This window comes from Dermacentor andersoni, chromosome 4 (assembly GCF_023375885.2).
Source record: "Dermacentor andersoni chromosome 4, qqDerAnde1_hic_scaffold, whole genome shotgun sequence".
Lineage (NCBI taxonomy): Eukaryota > Metazoa > Arthropoda > Arachnida > Ixodida > Ixodidae > Dermacentor > Dermacentor andersoni.
This window is the reverse complement of record NC_092817.1, coordinates 57,085,588-57,101,854: the sequence shown is the minus strand read 5'-3', so window position 1 is coordinate 57,101,854 and position 16,267 is coordinate 57,085,588. Positions and strand designations below refer to the sequence as shown.

The following is a 16,267-nucleotide window of genomic DNA, read 5'->3' as shown; positions in this document are numbered from 1 at the left end:
GGGCACATTGGTCTAGAAAGACTGGCCACCCTGTATACACAATGCCTCATGACCTCGAGCGTACCGGAATCTTGAAAGAACGCTAATAATCCTAATCCATAAGAAAGGGGACGCCAAAGACTTGAAAAATTATAGACCGATCAGCTTACTGTCCGTTGCCTACAAAGTATTTACTAAGGTAATCGCAAATAGAAACAGGAACACCTTAAACTTCTGTCAATCAAAGGGCCAGGCAGGATTCCGTAAAGGCTACTCAACAATAGACCATATTCACACTATCAATCAGGTGATGGAGAAATGTGCAGAATATAACCAACCCTTATATATAGCTTTCATTGATTACGAAAAAGCGTTTTGATTCAGTCGAAACCTCAGCAGTCATGAAGGCACTACGGAATCAGGGTGTAGATGAGCCATATGTAAAGATACTGGAAGATATCTATAGCGGTTCCACAGCCACCGTAATCCTCCACAAAGAAAGCAACAAAATCCCAATAAAGAAAGGCGTCAGACAGGGAGATACGATCTCTCGAATGCTATTCACAGCGTGTTTACAGGAGGTATTCAGAGACCTGGAGTGGTAAGAATTGGGGATAAAAGTGGTGGAGAATACCTTAGCAACTTGCGATTCGCTGATGATATTGCCTTGCTTAGTAACTCAGGAGACCAATTGCAATGCATGCTCACTGACCTGGAGAGGCAAAGCAGAAGGGTGGGCCTGAAAATTAATCTGCAGAAAACTAAAGTAATGTTTAACAGTCTCGGAAGAGAACAGCAGTTTACGATAGGTAGCGAGGCACTGGAAGTGATGAGGGAATACATCTACTTAGGGCAGGTAGTGACCACGGATCCGGATCATGAGACTGAAATAACCAGAAGAATAAGAATGGGCTGGGGTGCATTTGGCAGGCATTCTCAAATCATGAACAGCAGGTTGCCACTATCCCTCAAGAGAAAAGTTTATAACAGCTGTGTCTTACCAGCACTCACGTATGGGGCAAAAACCTGGAGGCTTACGAAAAGGGTTCTGCTGAAATTGAGGACGACGCAACGAGCTATGGAAAGAAGAATGATGGGTGTAACGTTAAGGGATAAGAAAAGAGCAGATTGGGTGAGAGAAGAAACGCGGGTTAATGACATCTTAGTTGAAATCAAGAAAAAGAAATGGGCATGGGCAGGACATGTAATGAAGAGGGAAGATAACCGATGGTCATTAAGGGTTACGGACTGGATTCCAAGGTATTAGATTCGTCGGACGATCCCACCGCTGTTACCAGTTGTAGGAGTTGTCGGACGATCTCGCCGCTGCCACCATTTGTAAGCGTTGAAGGTCGTAGAGAGGAACGTGGGAGGAACTAGGTGAACAGGGTTTATTTACATTCTTTACACTTGAACATGGGATACATTTACACAGTCTAGCGTGACTCCCAAATGGAGCCCGCAAGATGAAGCATACAGCAAACGAGCACACCGCTCACGAGTACACTGACGAGCACAGAGCACGACGACGAGCACACCCCAGCAGCCGACAACAGCCGCTTATAACCACTCCGTTCGACGTCATCGTTCGATGTCATCGTTCGACGTCATCGTTCGACGTCATCGTAGAAAGTCATCGTGGTCGCCTTTGTGAGAAGGGGGTAGGGGTTTTACACACACACATGCCGCACAGGTTTCGGTGCTCTCACTGAGGGCCGACGACCTTTGCAGCGCAGTCGTCGTGGTATCCATTGTCCCGCGTCCCCGTAGTCAGGTGGTCACGCCCGACCCCAGCCGGCACCTCTAAATTCCAGAGCGGACCTCGCACCGCGGCCTCCGCCGCTGCACATTGTCTGGTGTCTCTAAAAGCGCATGGGGAGGTTGCGCCAATTACCTACCCTCGAGAACTCCCCTGAGTTGACCCCTCGCCGCGTGGCTGCCGGTTATTCGCAGTTCTCTGAAGTGCGCCACCACCCCAGATCGATCGACGCACCTGCAGCGGGCTGAAATAGCTGCAGGCCGGCCCTAACAAGGGAAGGGAAGCGTAGCAGGGGGCGGCAGAAAGTTAGGTGGGCGGATGACATTAAGAAATTTGCAGGGACAACATGGCCACAATTAGTACATGACCGGGGTAGTTGGAGAAGTATGGGGGAGGCCTTTGCCCTGCAGTGGGCTTAACCAGGCTGATGATTATATATATATATATATATATATATATACATAGTCGCCGGAAACCCTCTGAACTGATGATCATGTCATAATTAACCTATTGTCGCAATTTCATGACATACAGACGCTGCTAAGTCAGGCCGGGATGTTTAAGCGAAAAAAAAAAACTATTTATTAATCATGTGTATAGTATTGTGAAGGCGACCTACCAATATGTCGCCAACTCTCGTTTGGAAATTAAAGCAATACAGCAAGTTTAGACGGATAAACGTTATGTCAAAACCGCGTGGATATGTGCATTCATGTCCCCCACAAGCTCTCAATATTCGCTTTCTCTACCACAAATTGCTTTAGAAGCTTCCATACGATATGAAACATTGCGCTTACAAGGCAAGTGGCATGCGATGAGACAAGGTGCGTATACCAAGGCATTTTTTCCCCAGTACAGGCCTTTCGTCGATTTTTCGTAACAGGTCCACTCAGTTTCACAATGGGGAAACAAACAATGTGAAAATTTTGCAGATGTCGGTGATCCCGTTATGCCAATACTTGGTTGTGCAATTCGTACGTTTGTGTTCAAGCACAAGAAAAAAGTTCCTGTTTGAATTTTCTGGAACGCAGAAACTTCTCAAAGCCATCCAAGCTGAAGACTGGAAAAAAGAGCGCGACACATTGCTCGTGGCCAACCTCGCTAGCCAGTTTCTATTCAGGGAGTGGAAAGAATCTGCTCTGATTCGTCGGTAAGTCAACCGACAAGGCGTAGAAAGCCTCACTCACTTGCGCTTATTTTGAACCGACGTTTCGCAGCTGCTGTGTCTAGCGTTGTCTACAAGGATAGTAAAGTGACAACTGGGGGCCTTTGTGTATGTTTCAGTCATACTGTTTCGTCGATGAAGCCTCGTGTATTGCTACGCAGGAAAGCTGATATATCTTGTGATTGCTTCCTTTGTTTTCAGTTTTTAGTTTCAGTTTTCAGAATGTTTATTCAGACATACATTGCCTGGGTTGGAAGGACTAAAGGCAGATGAACTCTGCCTGACTAAGGTCCCTCCACCCATACATACATTGTAACGGGCTCCAAGGCCCAATGGCCTGGTGCCAGGACTCCAAGGTTTAAAACACTGTCTCTTGAACACTGACTATTCAGCATTCTTGTTGTAACTACCTGGGAGGCAGACAGTCTCGGAAAGGAATGAGCTGCGTAGGGCATCGATAAAGCGCGTTTCCTGGGTTCTTAGAGATCGCGCGTACAGAAGCAAGAAGTATAACGCTGTCGTACGTGCGTCTAACTTCTGTCTCCTTCCTCTCTTCCTCTTTTATGTTTTTCAGCGTCTTCTTTTCGAAAATAAACAAGGCTTTTCGTGCGGTTCTTCGTGGTCCCGCTAGCAAAGTCTTAAGCAAACTACAGGTTAGGATCGAGATGAAAGTGCAAGAAAGCAAACGTACTAAAGCACCTTCCCTGTTTTATACCTTTAGATACGAGAGATTGACTTCGGTAACGACTTTGTGAGCGTCAACAAGATGGCAGTGGAAAGTGTCACTCTGCATGAGATTTGGAAGACAATCGAGGTGAGTATGCACTTCGAATATAGCGCGCAGGCATTTAAGCGGCGGCGTACGGCCGGCAGACAAAAAAGTCCAATGGTATAGTCCTTGCAAGTTGTTGTCACTCAGTTCCTTCTGTCTCAACGGCATTAAGCTGTCACCTACAAATTCACAAATTCAAATTTATTGAAACTTCGTCATTTTGCTACTGCTGTCACATCGCTCTCTCTCGCTCGCTGGCTTTCTTCTTTTTTTGCGTGTGTGGAGAGTACGATACGGGCTCTGGGATAACCGCTCTCGCACTCAAAAAGAAGCCCTTTTGTGGAAGCAGTGACAACAGCCTTATAGGCTCGTTACAACTTTAGCTCGAACATCTGGAAGAAAGTTTATAAAAGTGTATTTTGATTTCTTATCGCCAATAGTCGACAAACGCGTCTTTAGCGGTAAATAGACTCACATAGAGGCCTCACGTGTCGTTCTTTTTTTCGTCTTAGGTCAGAAGGCCAGGTTTTATTGAGCAGAAAGGTCAATAAAACTCTACCCCAAAATACGCTGTGAGCACTAAAATGAGACTAAGACATTTGGTGCCTGTAAAGACACGCATCCCGAGTTAACGGCGTTCTTTGCATTCTAGCGTGCACTGTAAAATAAATGAACACCCTTTTTCACTTTTAAGGGTGTGAATTATTTTACAGTGTATACAGATAAACCGCTACTGTAGCGTCAACACTTATAAAGCTGTGATTAGAGATTGGCATTTTTACTTCAACGTAGAGATGCGACAGCGTATTTTTTTTTCGTCCCTGTCCCTACATAACATTGTACAAATTTCCTTGCACGCTAAACAAAAACGCATCGGAACTACTTTCATTCACGACTGCAAATAAGTTGCAATGACCAGTGCATGTGGCGGGACGCCCCCAGTGCGTTATGTCCGGTTTGATCAGGAGCCCCCTGCCTTGGAATTCTTGCAGTAAGTACTGGCTTTTTAATACGAAACATTATGTGCCTGACACAAGGCACCATAGGGAGGTTCCTGTATCGCATCGTTCCGAGCCTTATCAACGAAAAAAAACGAGTATGTTGGTGAGATCTTAACCGTGTCGCTCAGCACAAGAATCCCTATGCTCTATTCATTAAACCACAGACACGCGCACGTGGCTTCTCCCCTGCCAAGGCTAAATAAAATTTTTAGGCTATCGCCGTCTGCGTTATACGGCATAGGAACAATTTCCTTTAAACAAGCGAGGACACAAGCTGCGTGCGCCAAATAATTGCCGACCTTACTACGGTCCGTCGCGTGCATCACGTTCACAGCAACACGGTTGCTCATGAAACAGAGCGTTTATCCCAATGTTTAATCCTCTTCGGTATTGGCACAGGTTGCAATGTTTCCTCGCCGAAGGCACAGACAAATCAGTGTTTGTGCCCCTCTGCCGTCATACTATCGATGCCCCCTTGCTGCTATCGCCGCATACACACTTAATTCACACACACAAATGCTCCCTCTATGCAAATATTTTGGTCCATTTGGTAACGCTTTGCGGAACCGCAAATGACGTTGGACAGCCACCTGTAACATGTTTCGCATAACAGCTACTGACGCGGTGGGGTGCTTCCCGTGTGTGCATATATATATATATATATATATATATATATATATATATATATATATATATATATATATATATATTCGTTCCCTCTTTCAGTCAACACGTCACGCCAGAACGATGTTTCTGCCCCCGCACTACACGGTCTCATCGTGTCCATTAATCTCGCGCTTTTCTTGCCGTTGGCATTAACGTAAATGGACGGTTACTGTTTATCTCTGAATTTGTGCGCTGAGTGCGTATACCAGCTGAGCTTGAAAGTCGCGGTCCTCTTGAGGCGAAATGTGTTAGGCTTCCACAGCGCGCGCATGTTGGCACGTGGCGTTTCTCGTGAGCTGCCGTTGATTCCAGGAACGCGATATCGAGACACCTAGTTTCACATCAAGCATACGACGTTCTCGCCTTGTCGATCTGCAGGAGCTGGACATGTTCTGCAGCTTCGAGTATCCGGGCGGCTTCTCCATCGGCATTGACGCCGAGCTCAACATGGGAGCCCTGGCGTCCGTGGTCATCAAGGTACACCGCTTAGCAGTCAAAGGCCGCCTGCAATTTTCCCGGAAGCCATACACCCACTGGTCCTTCGCCTTGTACGAGGTCGGTTGCATCGTTGACGCGCCAATTAGTTACTGACAGCCAACGTCTCTTTAGACAACAGCGTAACTGCACGCTAATAACGTTATGCGCTCACACTAATCGTCACCTGCGTTTCCCGCTGAAGTGCATTGGCTATCAGCGGTCTAGCGTGACTGCAGACGTTAAATCTGATACGCTCTCCGTTATAAAAGAGGTGTTGCTCATGAACGCACCTCGAGGCTGTTGGTAGCAATGCTACAGCGCCTTTCTCGTGTGTCATTGCTGTATTGTCTCGCAATTCACCACTCCGTAATCTACCTAATCGCTACTCTATAGTACTTTCCTTCTCTCTCAAAGCAACAAAGCCCGAAAGTAATGTATATACGCGAATTCAGGAGCTCTGTGCGCAAAACTGGTTTTGGCCATTTGAGCTGATGTTGTGACGCAGCATATTCACATGATGTTTCGTATCTGAAAACAGGCTCCGCGGGACAGAAGGTGTGCCAATTTCCAGCAGTATAGTAGAGTGGCAGCAGAAGCAGACAGCGGGGAAGAGTTACTATATAAAAAAAAAATCTGGACATGGCAAAAGGTGTGACATGCTCAGCCGTCTATTATAAATGCAAGCTTTCTTTGCAGCTGCGAATGAAAAGCTGCGTGAATCCGGCACAAACATTTTTGAGCAGGTAGCTGTTCAGAACGATTCCCGAAGCAGCGAACGCTTTGGCATGGCATTGCAAACTAACGCCTGTCATCGGTCATTACGCCACACCCTGCCGTACTTGATCCCGGCTTAACGATGCCAGAAGGCAAAAGCAAGGGTAGATATATCTATTTATAGTGACGTAACCATCAAATCAATGATGAACGTGCATTCTTCTTTCTGGGCTTTGCAGGAACCGAAGGTGTCCTTAACAGTAGAGTCATCGCTTCAAGGTCAAAATTATCCGCAGTTAGCGAGAGCAGTGACTGGAATGGTGAGTGTGCGTTCGCGGTTAGAAACGCCCTTTGTATACAAGGCGACTCTCATGTTTTCTGAGGCTTTCACAGAATTCTTAATGTGTGTCCATTGTGCCCAATCCACAATTTTAGCTTTTCAAATTAGAAGCCTACTATTGTAACTTGCCACTTCTTGCGGCTATATATGTTTACGCGGTGACATATAGGGACATAACTCAGCAAGGTGGCTGACTGGGCTCATTTGTAACCCATACTGAACGCGAACAGCGCAAATGCAACAGACGGTCGTAAACGACACGGGACAAGGGCTGACTTCCCATTGACGATTTAGCGACAGGTGTGCAATGTGTATGCATACGTATAAACGTAATAACGCCGCATTTTCGAGAACGTTATTAAACGTGGCTCTATAGCTTATATTCAAATATTGGGCTAGGTAGTTGTGCATGATTCAGCGGTTTCAGTTCTCGTCAAAAGTCGCATTACATTTCGAGCCTGTAACTTACTTGCAGATGCTGTGCCATCGAACTCACTATGCTCTACGTAAAAGTATATATATATATATATATATATATATATATATATATATTTTAGCCACAATCACTTCGCTCGGCGTTCGATTCAAAATGAATCGCACTTTGGTTTTGAAGTTTGCGGCCCGACAACGTTGTTCTTCTGAAAACAGGCGCAACACAATCCTCGTTCCAAGTTCGACCAGCCGACTTTCAATACAGCGATCACGCCTTAATTGCAGTCGCAGTGAAGGGTTTGTCTAAAAATCAATCGCCTTTCTACCGTGGTCGATGTAGCATAAACGAAGATTTCAATTTGACGATTCGCGCGGCTTCCGGTGGCGACGTTTCCCTCTTGAAAAACAGGTGCGACGCAAGCTTCGTTCGAAGTTCAACCTGCCGACTTACGTGATAGCGATCAAGCCTTTCTTCCTGATCCCTGAGCTTCGCGTTCTTTCCACGCACCACGAGAAGTTGAGCCAGACCGGAACCCTCGAGATAACCGTCGTGGAGTGCTCCAGACTTGTACTCTGCGAAGGCTCTTTCCAGCTGTACTGCATGATCTCTCTGGGTAAGGAGATATGGTGCCATTAATCTTCTTAAATTTCTTCTGGTTCAGTGATTCTTACAATAATCAAAAATACTTGAAGGATAGTTGATATGATTAAGAACAAAGGTGTAAACTGACGTGAGTACCAGCAACACTGCATTGAACAAGTTATGCCGACTTTGTGACACCGATTTCTGCGGCCAAAATCGCAAAGCTATTCGTTCGTACACAGGTGTTCCTTGCTATTGCCCAACCGCCTCCGCTAATTATATGTCCAGCATCAGGATTGGCTGAAAATTTCTCTTACGAACAATTCTAGCAGTAAGAAGCGTTGGTGAATACGGGCCCCGTGGTGTTTCCCGAAGTTTTGCAAAAGCCCCCAAGTTGAAGGAATCTGTGACTACGTCTCTGTACCGCATCTTTACAGCTAGCTGGTGGCCCCCATGTAAATATTCTCCGAATAATATGTTGTCATTCTCTGAACAGTCGTGATTGTAAATTTGGGTGCTTGAAGTGTCACAAGCTCCCTCCAATTCGCCTAAACACTCGACGAATGCTTCCACATACGACAAAAAAGCTTCCATGATAATTGAGCCATTTTTAGAACACTTTGAAAGTTCCACGTTCGGATATTTGTTCCTCATGCCCCTTTCTGAGATGCTGCATGTCTTGATTTTGTTAAAGATAAGATTATTCTTGGCTTCAGTTCAGAGAACGCGTCCAATGTATATATATATAGTATACAGAGTTGTTTTTGTTCTGTTTGCCTTCACGAGAATAAACATGATGAGCTTCATCGCTTGCTGATTACTTTTGACGAAAAAAAAAGTCACTCTTGATGAATGTACTCCCTCTGCTCTGCGCAAACTTTACATGCTCAAGGGAGTAATTACACAACTTTCTAATGTTATTTTCAATTTCCTCAAGTGAACCAGATTTTTGTCGAATTTATTCATATTGCTTGAGTTATATTTTGCAAAAAGACGTCGGCCCTCTTTGCCATGGCAATATTCTTGAATTTTGCTTCTACAATCACCTTTAGATGTCGCAGGTTCAAATATTTTTTTGTTGCTAAACATTTCTCTCTTTTTCCCGTCGGTTCTATACAGCTACTGCCTTTCTGCTTGGTACCAATCATAAGGACTAGTCAAGTCGACTATCTTTTTTTTTTTTTGTGACGTTTATCCTTTAGCGCCACGAAATTCTGTACCTTCTGTACTTTCGAATTTAGAAAAAAAAAAGGAAGCTTTGACCAAATTCACAAACGCTTTTCTACGTAAAACACCTTGTCATTGGCCATCTGTGCTTGCTAATAATATATGTTTGCTATCCCCATTTGGCCGGCGCCTGTTTTTTACGAGCCACTCTAGAGTACAAAGCGCTTTTGCGAATACGGGCCGTTTCACTCAAAGAGCAATTTATCTTTCTCCGCTACAGACGAGCTGGAATGGATCGACATGGACGAAGTGCTGGGGACGCCGTGGCAGAACATCAGCCTCGAATTGTTCAAGCCGGTCGGCGTAGCCCTTGGAGTCGAATTCAGGAACGTATGAACCTTTCAAATATTTTTTTTTAAATACGCGTGTCTTGCGATGTTTAAATCGGCGCTAATTAGAAATTTATAACCTCGCAGATGGCTGCAATATTTCTGTGGTTTTTCGCGTTGTCATGAATACAAGCGTAATACCGGCATCAACGTTATCGCACACTGCTCAAGCCTTAAGTAGAGTAATTAGCGTGTGTCTGCGTTAAGAGCCATTCGGCAGGTTGGCATATATAGCGTATGGTCGTGCTGTATGTGCCAGCGCGCCGCCATGCGCCACAGAGACCAACCACACTAGGCCTACAGCCTAAGCCTGACGAACCTCCAATGCAAAGCGCGTCTTTTTCGCATTAAGAAAGCGCTTATACGTTGGAGACAGATAAGGCTTAGAGGTTGAGATCAGCGCTAAGCCTAAATTTCGGCCCGCTTGAGGTTCATTTCTTTCGAATTTTGTGACAGACTACTTAACCAAGAAAACCTGCAAGGCTTAGCAGTAAGACAGTACTAAGTATTTTGATATAGAGAACACTGTGGGTCTCGGTCACAACTTACGCTGGCGCTTCTATAGAATTTGTCTGCCCTCGCAGCCATGTCGTGAGCTGTCTATTCTGTCTATAGGGACAGAGTTCGTAACGGCACCCTTCATTATGAATAAAAAAAAAAAGCTGGAAACTATGCAGTCAATTCAAAAGCATTGCATGCCTATAACTTTTGTATAATTATCTGAATCTAGCGAATTCTCAAAGCTCGAGGATGCTTCCTGCCTTTCGTTTCGGGGTAAATTTTATCCGCAATCATGGGATGCTTCCTAAGGTTTATACAGATGCTTTGTGCAACTAACAGGCCAAATTTTTGCGTCTTTTCAAGGTTCGACGAGGTGCATTTTTGTTCGGATACTTTTCTCTCGCAGTCTGTTACTACACGAGAAGTGCATTCTCTAGTTTTCGCCCAATGAGCACTGTATTTGAAGTATGCGGCATGAAAAAGCAACGCTCAACTTGACTCGTTACATATTCAAAGGCTTAGTGGACTTCTTGTTACATTTGATGGACAGGCATTTGTTTCAAGCGGTGAACCAAAAATAACTATATCAGTCAAGGAGCGTCACCGATGTATATACCGATGATCATCAACTATGTGACGCAAACATACACAATGAAGTTTTAAGCGACAAAGTAAAAATACTTTATCACTTAATCACTTATCACTGAATCGGTCATCTCGGTCTTCATAGCCCTTATCCTCGCACTTCCCGAGCTCCACGCTTTCAGTGTATGATATGAAGCCGTGAAGCGCTCGCGAATTTATATATATATATATATATATATATATATATATATATATATATATATATATATATATATATATATTGCATATCAGAAAAATAACGCCCTGTATACATTGTCAGTGTAACCTGTGCCCAATTCTCACGTTATGCTAGATGCAACTCCGCATCTCTTACGATTTCTGTCTGTCCTTTTCGTTTGGCATATCAGAAAACGGTAGAAGGGAGACGCCGCGAAGTCGTATACGTTGAAAGCCTCACACGTAACTCGCCACTCGCCGCCGGCGGGCTGTTGGTGGTAAGTACGAAGTAACCATTCATTCGAATACCTCACGGAGTCTTTAACGTCAATCTCTCTTATCTTTACGACTGCAGTGATCGCATATGAGAGCTTACTATACAATAAAATGAAATCGTAACACCTTCAACAGCCGCACAATGGGCACCTTTCGGAACCAGAGGCCCAATTCTCTCACGTTTGTGCTAGTGAGGCATCTAAATTTATACTGGGCTTTTTCTTTTACGCCACACTGCTCATGTAGCCAACCCCTCCAAAGGTCTCCAGCCACTCCAATGATCCAAAGCGCGTAACCTGCTCACGCGAAAACCGTGAAATGTCCAAAATGTGTTCTTCGGTTGTACGAAACTATCAAGCCAATTGCAACCGACGGGCTGCGTCAAGGCTCAATATATCGCTGTAGAAACACAGAGCTGTGCAGTTTATCTGCCCAATCAGATCACTTATAGTTGGCCGCACCTGACAAATTAAGTGCGTTTGACATGCTGCCTATTTTTTTTTACTGCCCGATAACTTTCTGTCACATGGTTTATGCGAGACTGACCTTCAATTCGTTTCAATTCTGTTCTCTATGAGGGAAGAACATGGTGCGAATACGTTTTAGCTTTTTATGCGTTTTTTAAACAGAAAATGAGTGATTCGTATGTTGTTTTCTTTTCTTTTTGTATTATTTTTAGCAGCTTACTTCGCTTCTGTTACCGCAGGCATATATACCTGTGCTTTGCATCTGTCACCAGTTGCACTTTTTTTGTTCGCTTACGTTCTTTTTTTTTTTTTCATCTCTTTTTACCAAGAGCACCTCGTACGAAATGCAGAACGCCCTTATTTATGCCGCATGTGAGAGTGCAGCACTTGCTGTCGGCATGTCTGGCATTTTCTTTTATCTTCTTTTTTTTTGCTCCCGCCATGTAGTTGCTCGATGCCATCGAACTGTACATGGGAGGACCTGGCTTTGACAAGCTGTTCCTAGGCAGCTTTTTCCGCAATCGCCACGTTTAGATTGATTGACTGATTTGATTTGATGTGCGTAATATCCTATGGTGATGCATACCAGCCGCTAACATTTACACACTGATGGCTTAAAAGCAGCTTAAAATATCGAGTAATGTTTGTTTTTTTTCGCTTTGTTTTCGTTTGAGTTAGCTGCGAGATCAGCTTCAGATCAGTCATCTGTTACACGAGATTTTCCGGCTCACCGATGTCATGATCGCGCGCACCTGCATTCCGGAAACCGAAAGGGTGAACACAAAAAGGTTGAAATAATAATAGTAATTCGAAGCCCAATCGGGAATTCTAAGTTGTGTCCAACGATAGTAACGGCATGTTTAATGTTACTAGGTGGAAAGGTTGACCAAGATTTTGCTGTCCGTGTTCAACACGGCGGCGTTACTGAAGCCGCGCCCGCCTATACAAACGGCATAGAATGTATGTGTGAACCCCCATTAGATGTTAGTATAAGACCGTCCACGCTTAGAGGAAGCACCTGATTGGTTCTCAGTTTGACGTAACAAACAGGGATATCTCTTACAGTTTACGTGACATAAACGAGTGCTGTAACGCCTACCGTGCATATCTATCGACACAGGTTTAGCCTGCAGTCGGATCAGTTGATTGTAGAGATTCGTTATTGCATTATTGCGCAATAAAACGATTGTGAATCTGCAGCTCTTGATTCGAGATTTTGGATGCGATTGAGGCTTGAATGTTAATGAGGTGTTTGCCGTAACGTGGGGGCTGTATACGTTCTTAGAAGTCCGCCGAAGTTAGCTTCACTGCAGATATAAATGTTTTGCGGCGAAGCGTGCTTCTGTGATTCCATTCGTTTTCCAAGTGACAGCTAATGTGTCGTAGGTATGTGCTTGCGCGAAACCGAGAGCAATGCCATGTAAAACTGCCGGAATCGGAATGCCGGAACGGAGTTGAGCCTTTTTTTTTTTAATCTGAGAACGTGGTTAACCTGTTGTGCCATAACAAGATTGGGTGCCTAGATTGGGTGCAATGTGATTTTCTCAACGTTCAAGATGCGCGGTGTGAGCGCCGCTTCGTGCGCTCGCACCACGTGTTGACAGCCTAGATTTGTCGCAGACAAAATACAATGGCGTTCCAGTTACTTTCTTTAATAAAATGCTGTTTTATGCATTGAAACGCAAGAATAATTGGAACGCCAATGTATTCCGTCGGTCACCTCGAACATTAATATCTCGAAACAGGTGCGGTCCTCAGAATTCATTCCAAGTGAATACGCTTGGCGAACTCATTAGCTACAATTCATAAATTAAAATAAAGCTGGCGTAGCATTATTAATTATAAAGTTATTCAGCGTAATTATGGTAATTATTAATTTGGTATTTTGCTTTTTTGGAGAAGCAATCGCCGCCTCATCGAGTGATATAGACCAGGGGTTAGAATTGTGCTATCTGCCACGGAAAGCGTTTGGTGCCGCAAAAAAAAAGAAAAAAAAAAGACAACCACCCTGTATATCTAATATGCATATAGCATGGAACCCCTGCAGGCTATGGCAATAGTCATGTTTTTTTTTTTTTTTCGTTCCTCGTTGCTTGCACTAGGAATCTTTGGCTCTCACTCTCAGTAGGCTTCCTTACGATGGAATGCGGAAACAAAAAATAACGCCGGTATCTCATTCAAGCAAGAGTTTAATTTGGGCGAGCCGGTTTATTGTTAATTGGGTAATGCAGCGTGAGGAATTCAGGGACAAAGAAAACACCGAACACTGGACCAGCGCTGTCTAATCAGCGCTCGTCCAGTGCTCCACGTTTTCTTTGTCCCTGTCTTCCTTGCACTGCATTTCCCAACTAGGTATCTAATTGATGGGCGGTACTAGCATCGTTATATTAGTATCTTGAAAGCATCAATTTTGAGCGAGCATACTGACTGCTTTCTTATCACTGTCTTTAGGGAGACTTGATTGTTTCCATTGAAGGAGTTCGAATAGTCGACTTCAAGCAAGCAGCCAAGGTCCTATCCAAAGCCAGAGAGCAGTAAGTGCCTATTAGCCGTCGTTGTATGGTCGTTGTAGCTTGCTGCTTAGACACAGAAGAAAACTGGCAGGCAGCCAATGTGCACTCAATTACGTATTCCTTTTTGTACTCCGTGAGGGGAAATACTTAACAAAGCCCACGAGCTGTGTAAACACGCGTTTATCCTTATCCTGTGTCTTGTGTCTTCGTGCGCGTGAGCGCAGAACATAACATCCACCTCCGCGAAAACCGACGAACTGAACGCTCATTGCAGGGTCGTCATCAACGTCGAGAGAAAAAAGGATTTCAAGTGGGACAAGAGAAAGGCCCTAAGCTCCTCGCCGCCACCAGAACACGTGCGTTGAAATTACGTGTGGCCACGACTCATGCAGTGCAATCTAATATCAGCGCTTGCTCTGTGTAACGCAGAAAAGTGCGGACGGTATTTAAAGTTCGCTCGGAAGGTGTTCTTGTGCCATCGGTCACATTCCCATTATTCTTTTTTTAATTAATTACACCGAGTAATTTACCCTTAACAGGGACACCTGAATAGTATACAACGCCTCGAAGCAACTCAAATCTTGGAACGAAGATTTGCACATTAATAATTTATTAATATATATATTTGTAAGGTCATGTCATGTCAAGTACTATAATGAGGTGTTCCTAATTGTGTACGGCGCTGTAGGTGCAGGCCTCGTGAAGGGTTTCAAGGCCACTGCGTGTACACAGCGTTGCCAGCCCTTTTTAATAAGAATCCTTACAGAGACCTCAAGAAATCCTTATGCGTCCCTACGTAAGCTACAAGACATCGCGGCGCCCGTTCTTATATGCAAAGATTGCAAAACGAACAGCTCCTCTTTCCCCTAAATTTAGTAAATGGAGAACGTCTCATGGATATCATTGATTTTAGCTGTGGCATTTTATACCTGCGAAGACACATTTGAAAGGCGACCTTTTCTGCCTGCAGTATTTGTGATACTATTTGTGATACAGGCTTCAACAACACAACGGCGCATAACTTGTGATGCAAAGTGTAACGCTTCACCAAAGCAAAAGTTGACAGTCACTTTAATATACACTAAAGAAGATGAAGACGAAAGCCTGCCCGCTCACGAGACATGCATTACATTACTTGACATTTTCATTCGCGCTGTTACTTCCTATCACTTGTTTTCTCCCACCAAACGTCGAGGGTTGGAGTGCCTTAATTAACTCTATCTGAAGTAACTGTCGCTTAATTAACTTCGTCTTAATTAACACAACAGGCAGTGGGTTCGACTCTCGTCCTTCACGATGTCAATTGGAATCCAACTTGGAGATTTGAGTTTAAGTTTATTCAACCGCATGGCAGGTACGCAAGAGTGCACACAGACGTGGTTAGGTGTGACGGGAAAAAAGCTGCATTTCACAGCTTGACTGGCCCCCTCAACCGGGAAACAAAATTACAAAATTACAGGCAGGAGGGAGCAAGAATACGAATGGAACGCCCATGTTGCCGGTCACATCAAAGCATAAAATAAAGCTCTGAAATATATAAAAAACAATAAATAACGAAGAAAATATAATTGCATGACACTAATTAACCATCACAAAGATGACCTAATATTACATGAATAGCACATTCAGGACACCCTATGTAGTATATCAGTTTTGGACGACATACACAAACGTTCAATTGTTAATTTCCATTCGTTCAGTAAACTCGGAAGACAGAAATGTAATGTTTGCACTCCGTAATTAGTACGAGGACATGGTACATACCAATTCTCTGTATGTCGAGTCAGGCGAATGGCCGGATTTAATTGCAAATCGGCCAAAGTATGTAAGAGGGCACTTCCTCTGCGCATTTTTTTATTTAAAATCTGGTATTTGCAATAATTGTTTACTCTTAAAATTCTATGCTTTATAAATAATGAAGCGGTGTGTGCGTTATGTGATACACCTTCAATGCACCGCAAGACATTTTTGCAGCCCGACCAGATTATTTTATGATGCTTTAGAGCCTGTGGACCAAACCAGATGACAATAGTATAAGTGTGAAGAAAAGAAGAGCATTATATAACAATAGTCTTTGTTTTACAGGCAATATATTCTGACACCGGCGCAACACACCTAAAACTCTGCAAAGTTTATGGCTTATGTGTTCAGTATGGTAATTTCATGCCATATGTTCGTCAAAGAGAACACCGACAGTTTTAGCAGTTCGGTAAACTTAAATTTCGTTATTATTAAGGGTTAGCTTGAGAGACGTTTCGTATAATT

General features: G+C 44.0%; 2 protein-coding genes across 7 annotated transcripts in view; both read left to right on the top strand.

Annotated features, from left to right (window-relative positions):
• Positions 1 to 3,225: 3,225 nt before the first annotated feature.
• LOC126536121 (PDZ domain-containing protein 8-like) lies at positions 3,226 to 7,942 on the top strand. The gene is made up of 4 exons (XM_050182984.2): positions 3,226 to 3,717; positions 5,721 to 5,897; positions 6,773 to 6,853; positions 7,715 to 7,942. Exons 1-4 carry the CDS (start codon positions 3,670 to 3,672, stop codon positions 7,940 to 7,942), a joined length of 534 nt encoding a protein of 177 aa, XP_050038941.2. The 5' UTR covers positions 3,226 to 3,669.
• A 1,194-nt stretch (positions 7,943 to 9,136) lies between these two features.
• Positions 9,137 to 16,267, top strand: part of LOC126536120 (uncharacterized) — a 44,214-nt gene continuing 37,083 nt past the window's right edge. For 5 of the 6 annotated variants that reach the window (XM_055073807.2, XM_055073809.2, XM_055073808.2 and 2 more), the window contains exons 1-4: positions 9,137 to 9,445; positions 10,938 to 11,024; positions 13,941 to 14,023; positions 14,277 to 14,358. In XM_055073807.2, coding sequence (XP_054929782.1) covers positions 9,356 to 9,445; positions 10,938 to 11,024; positions 13,941 to 14,023; positions 14,277 to 14,358 — 342 coding nt within the window. In that variant the 5' untranslated portion in view covers positions 9,137 to 9,355. The remainder of the gene's footprint in view (positions 9,446 to 10,937; positions 11,025 to 13,940; positions 14,024 to 14,276; positions 14,359 to 16,267) is intronic. The other variant, XM_050182983.3, reaches the window with a different exon arrangement.

Coding starts and splice junctions, on each gene's coding strand:
- LOC126536121 (XM_050182984.2), top strand. CDS start 3,670: ATGGCAGTGGAAAGTGTCACTCTGCATGAGATTTGGAAGACAATCGAG. Junction 3,718..5,720: donor AGATTTGGAAGACAATCGAG/GTGAGTATGCAC, acceptor GTCGATCTGCAG/GAGCTGGACATGTTCTGCAG. Junction 6,854..7,714: donor CGAGAGCAGTGACTGGAATG/GTGAGTGTGCGT, acceptor CTTGAAAAACAG/GTGCGACGCAAGCTTCGTTC.